Here is an 11178-nt window from a genome sequence, read left to right as displayed (position 1 = left end):
AGGTATGGAAATCCTCTGTTCTTGAAAATAATTCACAGCTCAAATTCTGCTAAATTCTAGAGGTGCTAAATCACCTTCTGTTTCAGGCCCCGCCCAAATACCTGAAGTGTATCGCCTTCACCTCTCTGATTCTCTCAGCAAAAATCAATGAGGAGGATGAGGTGGGAATTTTATCTCTTGGAAGTTTAGCAAAACATAATTGAACATAGTGAACATAAGTTTATTCTTTCTTATAATCAAAATAAAACACAACTCTAGTTTAATACAATATGTTTATTAGCTCCCTTGCTGATGTCTGTTGAAACAGGTGATTGGATCAGTCAAGGGCCTTGTTGTGCAGAGCGGATGCAACTTTTCAACAGCGGAGATTCTTCGCATGGAGAGGATCATACTAGATAAGCTGAGCTGGGACCTGTATACCGCAACGCCAATCGACTTCATTCACATCGTAAGTAGCCGTGAACACGTCCTCACTGCGTTGACAGGCTCAAACACGGTACAAAAGCACAAGGGAACACACGCTTCATCTTGTCAAAGATGGCCAATGTTAACTTCTCCCCGATAAGAGTATTGGTCCTAGAAATTGTGCATTGATTTGACTTGTGTCCACCTGTGATATGTCTCTGTCCACACCTGACGCCATTGACAAGCGGTCATCTAAATCGTATTGATTAAGTGCAATTTAGAGCTCAGATCAAGCCAAGGCACTTTTCTGATTTACCTCCAGTAGTAAAGTAGAACCCGGTTATTTAACAAGGGGAGAGGCTTTTAAGATATCATTTGTCCAACCCTAACCCACTTCCAATTACAATCTTAACATAAATAAGAATTTGCCTAGACTTGCCTAGTTTAAAAAGGTTAAATCAAATTAGATTAATTGGACTAGTACTGTCCTGTCATGTATGCATATTTATTTTAATTTAAAAAAATGCCATGCTGTATAGATTGTTTATGGCACACTGGAGTTTGACATCTTGGAAAGATCCATACTTTATACTACACACCACAAACTGGAAGTCAAATAAGCATCAAACACTAACTATTACCAGACATATTTCATCCTCAAGTCTCGTAGTAGACTTCTCTGCAATGTTACCATGGCAGACCACAACCATTGGCCAACATCCTTGAACAGAATTCTATTGGTGTGAAGTAAAACTTTTAGGGCAGTTTCATTGTTTCACACCAGAGCCAATGTGAGAATTTCCTCAAATTATAACATAAGATTGTTCTAAATACTGAAACATTTCAGAGTGATGAATGTCTCACCAGTTAGTTGTGTGTAGATTATAGTTTAATCCATAAGAACTATTCCATATTGTCCTAGCTCACAATCGGTTAATTACAAAAATACAAGTATTGTAGAATTCAAAAAAGAAACATGATACAAAGAAAATCTAGTTAAATAAAAATAAATTCTCTAATACTTTTCAAATAAACTTTCCAACAATTACATACCCCTGAAAATGTACTTTGCATTCAGCAACCGAAATAGTGGTCATATCTCCATTGTCTTTCAAACAACAATGGGTACTACAGGAATATTGTCACATACTTTCCACCATAACACAGTTGTATGATTGAGCTGTGGATTCAAAGATGAGCTCTTTCAACATTTCCACTAGATCTGTTAAACGACAACCTGAATTTTATTTTTATTTTTCCCTTTTCTCAAACAACATGGCTGACTATTTGCTAAAGAGTGGAGACATGCAAATGCATTCACAATTTTGTGACAAAGAAGAGAAAAAAAAAAGGTTTGGGCATTACAAATGTAGCCCCCCATGTTGGTTTTACACTAACAGTCTTAAAACAGGGAGACAGACTAGCACTGCACACAGCAAAGATCACACCCCAGGCAAGGAAAGGGGGCAGATGGGGGGGGTTACTAAGAAGATAATGTAATATGGGAATGGCTGTTAAAGAGAAGATGTGGAAAGTTGTCCGTGATCGATATGAATTGTGATGAATGATTGAATGAAACAGTGGATATGTATTAATGATGGTCTCCATCTTCTGTATTTTGTGATTATTGCAGTTCCATGCCCTGTTGATCTCTGGCCACCCCCACCTTTCGTCTGTGGGTGCTCATTCTCAGAAGAGGCCTTGCCTCCAGGCGGCATTGTGGACTAGGCAGGTGCAGCACTGTATGGCCTGCCACCAGCTATCACAGTTCAAGGGCTCCACACTAGCCTTGGCCATCATTACCTTGGAGTTGGAAAGGCTCACCCCAGACTGGTTCTCAGTCTTCACCGATCTGCTGAAGAAAGCACAGGTAAGACACGCCACATCTCCCAATGGCGCTATCACCACCCCTCACACTGTTCAAAACACTTGGCTGTTTGCTGTCATGCTTTTGTGTTTGCAGTGTAATTATGCAACCAAGTTGGTGCTCATGTAGGTAAACATTAGGGAAGTATGTTGGACCATATTACAAGTCAAAAGTTGACACCTACTCATTCCAATGTTTTTCTTTGATTGTAATATTTTCTACATTGTAGAATAATAGCGAAGACATCAAAACTATGAAATAACACATGGAATCATGTAGTAACCAAAAGTGTTAAAAAAATCAAAAAATATTTTATGAGATTCTTCAAAGTAGCAACCCTTTGCCTTTGACAGCTTTATACACTCTTGGCATTCTCTCAACCAGCTTCACCTGGAATGCTTTTCCAAAAGTCTTTAAGGAGTTCCCACATATGCTGAGGACTTGTTGGCTGTTTTTCCTTCACTATGCGATCAAACTCATCCCAAACCATCTCAATTGGGTTGAAGTCGGGTGATTGTGGAGGCCAGGTCATCTGATGCAGCACCATCACTCTCCTTGGTCAAATAGCTGTTACCCAGCCTGAAGGTGTGTTGTCATTGTCCTGTTGAAAAACAAATGATAGTACCACTAAGCGCAAACCAGACTGGATGGTGTATCAATGCAGAATGCTGTGGTAGCCATGCTGGTTAAGTGTGCCTTGAATTCTAAATAAATCAAAGATAATGTCACCAGCAAAGCACCATCACACCTCCTCCATGCTTCACGGTGGGAACCACACATGCAGAGATCACCCGTTCACCTACTCTGCATCTCACAAAGACAGAACCAAAAATATTACATTTGGACTCATCAGATCAAAGGACAGATTTCCACCGGTCTTATGTCCATTGCTCATGTTTCTTGGCCCAAGCAAGTCTCTTCTTCTAATTAGTGTCCTTTAGTGGTGGTTTCTTTGCAGCAATTTGACCATGAAGGCCTGAGTCTCCTCTGAACAGTTGATGTTGAGATGTGTCTACTTGAACTCTGTGAAGCATTTATTTGGGCTGCAATCTGAGGCTGGTAACTCTAATGAACTTATCTTCTGCAGCAGTGGTAACTCTGGGTCTTTCCTTCCTGTGGCAGTCCTCATGAGAGCCAGTTTCATCATAGCGCTTGATGGTTTTTGCAACTGCGCTTGAAGAAACGAAAGTTCTTAAAATGTTCTGTATTGACTGACCTTCATGTCTTAAAGTAATGATGGGCTGTTGTTTCTCTTTGCTTATTTTAACTGTTCTTGCCATAATATGGACTTTGGCCAAATAGAGCTATCTTCTGTATACCACCACCTACCTTGTCACAGCACAACTGATTGACTCAAATGCATTAAGGAAAAAAAATACACAAATTAACTTTTAACAAGGCACACCTGTTAATTGAATTGCATTCCAGGTGACTACCTCATGAAGCTGGTTGGGAGAATGCCAAGAGTGCAAAGCTGTCAAGGCAAACGGTGGCTACTTTGAAGAATCTCAAATATATTTTGATTTGTTTAACACTTTTTTTGGTTACAACATGTCTTTTTTCATAGTTTTGATGTCTTCACTATTATTCTACAATGTAGAAAAATAGTAAAAATAAATAAATAAATAAATAAAAAAACTGAGTAGGTGTCCAAACCATTGACAGGTACTATAAATCTTTCTTTCAGTTCACAATAACACCTTTTTTCTCTCTTTTCTTTTGTATTTGGTCTTTGTATTTGTACGTTCCTGGTTAAAAAAAAACATTGCCGTCCATAACATTTTTCTATATTTCAATCTTATTTTTTATTACAGTTAAAAACAATGGAACCCACACAATCGATATCTGTCATAAGGTGTTTTTATTTTTACTAAACCTGTTTGCCATGTCTGAGGAAATCACTGTGTGTTTTTCTGCTCCAGATTCAGAGCATGGAGTTCATCCACTGCAAGGAGATGGTGGACGAATACCTCACCAGCCTGGAGTTCTCCCTACCAGCCAATGCAGTGTACATATTTGACAGCACCAAGATGACCAAGCTTCAGGATGAGGTGTCCTGGGAGCCTGCGGGCAAACCGGGTCTCGGGCAGACCAGGAGGGGAAAGGGAAGCCAGGGGGAGGGGGATACAGACAAGTTCTACGATGGTTTTAGGTGCCTATACAACGAGGGGTTGGCTCTGGAGGTCGACGGGGACAGTGATACTAATATCCTCCATGAGGCCCACCAGAAGAATGTGTCCCCCTGCCCACCTCTCCACCCTGCTGTGAGCTAATATCCTGTCGGACTGAACCTGTCTGCATGTGTTGGGGATTGTTTTTATTTAGTTGAGGACCAAGAATACCTTGTCAGGAACTTGGTATTGCCTCTTCCATGACCTATTCAGCACTTTGATATTTAGAGGAGCTTTTTATATACATCATTTTATAATTATATTTTTCAAGACTCATCTTTTGTTTTTACTTTGTTGTACTAAAACATGTTTGTTCTGTTGACCTTTCAAACAAGTTAATCACTATAGCTACTTTTACAAAATGCTTGGATTACAAATGACAGTGCTGCAAAGACATGAAATTCTTTCATTTTAAAGCTAGTCACATCTCAATGTGTGGAACTGTTATGACGTGCCTCTTTACTTACCACATTGAACTGATGTGTTATAGTTATACAGTGGAGTATTGTAGTGCTTTCAACTGTGAAATACATTTTTTTTTTTGTGAAGTTATAACGTAAATCGTGTTCCGTCGTTGATGTTACACTGTTTTCCAAAGTGAAAAGCGTTCATTTCTTATCTCTTTGGTTGTCAGAAAAGGCAGCTATGTTACTGTTCTGTTATCTCCAGAATAAAAGCTATGACAAACGTTCAATTTCATGACCACCATCTCTTCTTTGTAACTGAAACAAGAAGATCTATGCGTTTTCAATAAGCTGTCCACATGTATCCATCCCTTTCTACCCATCATAAACTTAAAAGTTTTATGTAGACACTGAAAAAAATAATGTATTCTATGCACAAATTCTATGAAGTCTGCTGTTTCAACTGTTCATGGTAAATGGATGTTCTACTGTTCTACTTCAGGTTGGTTCAAGACCACAATGTACCAGCCTTTCGTAAACTTTTTTGTTGTAAATCATGTGGTGGGGGAGAACGCACACAAACTTCCTCTTTCACTCTTGTTTACTTCTTAATAGCAGAGGGTTATACTTTTTACTGTAAGGCTAAGATGGGCTCTCTCCATTTTGTTCTGTTGGTCTACAACTTACATAATTAGTGTACAGATGCCAGATCTTAACTTAAATCACTCTCGTTGCAGATAACTTTTCTGATGCAACAGGAAATTCAAATGAGCCTTGTGATTGGCTAAACATGAGCAGTTCTCTTTCTCTGTTCTGAGGCAGTCAAAGCCCTTGGGATCATGGCTTGCTATCTTAGGATGTTTTCACATACACTACATGGCCAACAGTATGTGGACAACTGCTTGTCAAACATATTCCAAAATCATGGGCATTAATATGGCGTTGGTCCACCCTTTGCTGCTATAACAGCCTTGACTCTTCTGGGAAGGTTTTCCACTAAATGTTGGAACATTGCTGCAGGGACTTGCTTCCATTCAGCCACAAGAGCATTAGTGAGGTCGGGCACTGATGTTGGGCAATTAGGACTGGCTCGCAGTTGGCATTCTAATTCCTCCCAAAGGTGTCGGACAGGGTTGAGGTCAGGGCTCTGTGGAGGTCAGTCAACTTCTTCCACACCAATCGACAAATTTCTCTTTGGACCTCGCATTGTGCACAACGGGAGCATTGTCATGCTGGAACTGGAAAGGGCCTTTTCCAAACTGATGCCACAAAGTTCAAATCAAATCACATTTTATTGGTTGCATAAATGTTTAGCAGATGTTATTGCAGGTGTAACGAAATGCTTGTGTTCCTTGCTCCAACAGTGCAGTAATATCAAATCTAAAAAGTAAAAGAATGGAATTAAGAAATATAGAAATATTAAGAGGAGCAAGTAGTCCATAGTAGAAATACAGTACCAGTCAAAAGTTTGTACACACCTACTCATTCAAGAGTTATCCTTTATGTTGACTATTTTCTACAATGTAGAATAATAGTGACGATATCAAAACTATGGAATAACACATACGGAATCATGTAGTAACCAAAAAACTGTTAATCACTAATATATTTTATATTCTTCAAAGTAGCCACTCTTCACCTTGATGACAGTTTTGCACACTCTTGGCATTCTCTCAACCAGCGTCACGAGGAATTATTTTCCAACAGTCTTGAAGGAGTTCCCACAAACTACCAGTCAAAAGTCTTAGAACACCTACTCATTCAAGGGTTTGTTATTATTTTTTGCTATTTTCTACATTGTAGAATAATAGTGAAGACATCAAAACTATGGAATAACACATATGGAATCATGTAGTCACCAAAAAAGTGTTAAACAAATCACAAATATATTTTATATTTGAGATTCTTCAAAATAGCCACCCTTTGACTTGATGACAGCTTTGCACACTTGGCATTCTCTCAACCAGCTTCACCTGGAATGCTTTTCCAACAGGCTTGAAGGAGTTCCCACATATGCTGAGCACTTGTTGGCTGCTTTTCCATCTCTGCGGTCCGTCTCATCCCAAACCATCTCAATTTGGTTGAGGTAGGGGGATTGTGGAAGACAGGTCATCTGATGCAGCACTCCATCACTCTCTTTATTTGTAAAATAGCCCTTGCACAGCCTGGAGATGTGTAGGGACATTGTCCTGTTAAAAAAACAAATTATAGTTCCACTAAGCCCAAATCAGATGGTATGGCGTATCGCTTTTAAATAAATCACAGACAGTGTCACCAGCAAAGCACTCCCGCACCCTAACGCCTCCTCCATGTTTTACGGTGGGAAATACACATGCGGAGATCATACGTTCACCCACACGCGTCTCTTACTCTGCACCCTGATCTCTCTTTTGACGAACATATCAAGACTGTTTCAAGGACAGCTTTTTTCCATTTACGTAACATTGCAAAAATCTGAAATGTTCTGTCCAAAAATGATGCAGAAAGGTTGGTCCATGCTTTTGTTGCTTCTAGGTTAGATTACTGCAATGCTCTACTTTCCAGCTACCCGGATAAAGCACTGAACTTCAGTTAGTGCTAAATACGGCTGCTAGAATCCTGACGAGAACCCAAAAATTTGATCATATTACTCCAGTGCTAGCCTCCCTACACTGGCTTCCTGTTAAGGCAAGGGCTGATTTCAAGGTTTTACTGCTAACCTACAAAGCATTACATGGGCTTGCTCCTACCTATCTTTCCGATTTGGTCCTGCTGTACATATGTACAAGTACGCTGCGGTCACAAGACGCAGGCCTCCTAATAGTCCCTAGAATTTCTAAGCAAACAGCTGGAGGCAGGGCTTTCTCCTATAGAACTCCATTTTTATGGAATGGTCTGCCTACCCATGTGAGAGACGCAGACTCGGTCTCAACCTTTAAGTCTTTATTGAAGACTCATCTCTTCAAAAGGTCCTATGATTGAGTGTAGTCTGGCCCAGGAGTGTGAAGGTGAACGGAAAGGCACTGGAGCAACGAACAGCCCTTGCTGTCTCTGCCTGGCCGGTTCCCCTCTTTCCACTGGGATTTTCTGTCTACAACCCTATTACAGGGGCTGAGTCACTGGCTTACTGGTGCTCTTCCATGCCGTCCCTAGGCGTTGTGCGTCACTTGAGAAGGTTGAGTCACTGACGTGGTCTTCCTGTCTGGGTTGGCGCCCCCCCTTGGGTTGTGCCGTGGCGGAGATCTTTGTAGGCTATACTCGGCCTTGTCTTAGGATGGCAAGTTGGTGGCTGAGGATATCACTCTAGTGGTGCGGGGGCTGTGCTTTGGCAAAGTGGGTGGGGTTATATCCTGCTTGTTTGGCACTGTCCGGGGATATCATCGGATGGGGCCACAGTGTCTCCTGGCCCCATCTGTCTCAGCCTCCAGTATTTATGCTGCAGTAGGTTATGTGTTGGGGGGCTCAGGTCAGTCTGTTATATCTGGAGTATTTCTCGTGTCTTATCCGGTGTCCTGTGTGAATTTAAGTATGCTCTCTCTAATTCTCTATTTCTCTCTTTCTTTCTCCCTCTCTCTCTCTCTCTCTCTCTCGGAGGACCTGAGCCCTAGGACCATGCCTCAGGACTACCTGGCATGATGACTCCTTGTTGTCCCCAGTCCACCTGGCTGCTGCTCCAGTTTCAATTGTTCTGCCTGTGGCTATGGAACCCTGACCTGTTCACTGTGATTACTATTATTTGACCATGCTGGTCATTTATGAACATGTGAACATCTTGGCCATGTTCTGTTATAATCTCCACCCGGCACAGCCAGAAGAAGACTGGCCACCCCACATAGCCTGGTTCCTCTCTAGGTTTTTTCCTAGGTTTTGGCCTTTCTCGGGAGTTTATCCTAGCCACCGTGCTTCTACACCTGCATTGCTTGCTGTTTGGGGTTTTAGGCTGGGTTTCTGTACAGCACTTTGATATATCAGCTGATGTAAGAAGTAAGTAAGTAAATTTGATTTTGACATAGACACAGCGGTTGGAACCAAAAATCTCAAATTTGGACTCCAGACCAAAGGAAAAATATCCACTGGTCTAATGTCCATTGCTCATGTTTCTTGGCCCAAGCAAGTCTCTTTTTCTTATTGGTGTCCTTTAGTAGTAGTTCCTTTGCAGCAATTCGATAATGAAGGCCTGATTCACACAGTCTCCTCTGAACAGTTGATGTTGAGATGTGTCTGTTACTTGAACTCTGTGAAGCATTTATTTGGGCTGCAATCTGAGGTGCAGTTAACTCAAATTAACTTATCCTCCGCAGCAGAGGTAACTCTGGGTCTTCCTTTCCTGTGGTGGTCCTCATGAGAGCCAGTTTCGTCATAGCGCTTGATGGTTTTTGTGACTGCACTTGAAGAAACTTGAAGTCCTTGAAATATTCCGCATTGACCTTCATGTCTTAAAGTAATGATGGGCTGTTGTTTCTCTTTGCTTGTTTGAGCTGTTCTTGCCATAATTTACCAAATAGGGCTATATTCTGTATACCACCCCTACATTGTCACAACAACTCATTTGCTCAAACGGAAAGGAATTCCAGGAAAGGAATTCCACAAATTAACAAGGCACGCCTGTTAATTGAAATGAAGCTGGTTGAGAGAACGCCAAGAGTGTGCATAGCTGTCATCAAGGCAAAGGGTGGCTACTTTGAAGAATGTCAAATATATTTTGATTTGTTTTACACTTTTTTGGTTACTACATGATTCCATGTGTGTTAAGTCATAGTTTTGATGTCTTCACTATTATTCTGCAATGTAGAAAATAGTAAAAAATAAAGAAAAACCCTTTAATGAGTAGGTGTGTCCAAACTTTTTACTGGATATATATATATATAATATATCTGAAGAAAACATGGATAGAATAGTGCATGTACAGCAATAGTTGAATAGGATGGACTTGACTAGAATACAGCATATTCAGGGCATTCAGAAAGTATTCAGGCCCCTCACTCTTTCCACAGTTACGTTACAGCTTTATTCTAAAATTGATTCAATTATCATTTTTTCCTCCTCAACCTACACACAATACCCCATAATGACAAGAGAAAACAGGTTTCTGACATTTTTGCAAATGCATAAAACCTTCAAAAACATAAATACCTTATTTAAGTTTTCAGACACTTTGCTACGAGACTCAGAATTGCATCCGGTTTCCATTGATCATCCTTGAGATGTTTCTACAACTTGATTGGAGTCCACCTGTGCTCAATTCAATTGATTAGACATTATTTGGAAAGGCACACACCTGTCTATGTAAGGTCCCACAGTTGACAGTGCATGTCAGAGCAAAAACTAAGCCATGAGGTCAAAAACATTGTCCATAGAGCTCAGAGGCAGGAATTTGTCGAGGCACAGATCTGGGGAAGGGTACCAAAAACTATCTGCAGCATGTAAGGTCCCCAAGAACACAGTGGCCTCCATCATTCTTAAATGGAAGAAGTTTGGAACCACGAAGACTCTTCCTAGAGCTGACTGCCCAGCCAAACTGAGCAATCGGGGAAGATCGGCCTTGGTCAGAAGGACATCCATCTCTGCAGCACTCCACCAAATCAGGCCTTTATGGGAGAGTGGCCAGACAGAAGTCACTCCTCAGTAAAAGGCACATGACAGCCCACTTGGAGTTTGCCAAAAGGCACCTAAAACACTCAGATCATGATGAAACCAAGATTATACTCTTTGGTCTGAATGCCAAGCGTCACGTCTGGAGGAAACCAGGCACCGTTCATTACCTGGCCAATACCATCCCTAAGGTAAAGCATGGTGGTGGCAGCATCACCGGCAGGGACTGTGAGAATCGTCAGGATCAAGGGAAAGATGAACGGAGCAAAGTACAGAGAGATCCTTGATGAAAACCTGCTCCAGAGCGCTCAGGACCTCAGCCTGGGGCGAAGGTTCACCTTCCAACAGGACAACAACCCTAAGCACACAGCCAAGACAACACAGGAGTGGCTTTGGGACAAGTCTCTGAATGTACTTGAATGACCCAGCCAGAGCCCAGACTTGAACCGGATCAAACATCTCTGGAGAGACATGAAAATGGCTGTGCAGCGACGCTCCCGGTCCAACCTGACAGAGCTTGAGAGGATCTGCAGAGAAGAATGGGAAAATCTCCCCAAATACAGGTGTGCCAGGCTTGTAGTCATACCCAAGAAGAATCGCTGCCAAAGGTGCTTCAACAAAGTACTGAGTAAAAGGTCTGAATATGTACAGTTGAAGTCGGAAGTTTACATACACTTAGGTTGGTGTCATTAAAAATCGTTTTTCAACCATTCCACAAATTTATTGTTAACAAACTATAGTTTTGGCAAGTCGGGTTAGG

General features: G+C 41.3%; 1 protein-coding gene across 1 annotated transcript in view; it reads right to left on the bottom strand.

Moving 5' to 3' along the window:
• Nucleotides 1-258: 258 nt before the first annotated feature.
• LOC135548813 (septin-8-A) overlaps nt 259-11178 on the bottom strand; it is a 44133-nt gene continuing 33213 nt past the window's right edge. Inside the window, exon 10 of the mRNA XM_064978755.1 lies at nt 259-2257. Coding sequence (XP_064834827.1) covers nt 2095-2257 — 163 coding nt within the window. The 3' untranslated portion in view covers nt 259-2094. The remainder of the gene's footprint in view (nt 2258-11178) is intronic.

This window comes from Oncorhynchus masou, chromosome 11 (genome assembly GCF_036934945.1).
Source record: "Oncorhynchus masou masou isolate Uvic2021 chromosome 11, UVic_Omas_1.1, whole genome shotgun sequence".
Taxonomy (NCBI): Eukaryota; Metazoa; Chordata; class Actinopteri; order Salmoniformes; family Salmonidae; genus Oncorhynchus; species Oncorhynchus masou.
Note: the sequence above shows the minus strand (reverse complement) of the source record. Positions and strands in the feature narration are given on the sequence as shown.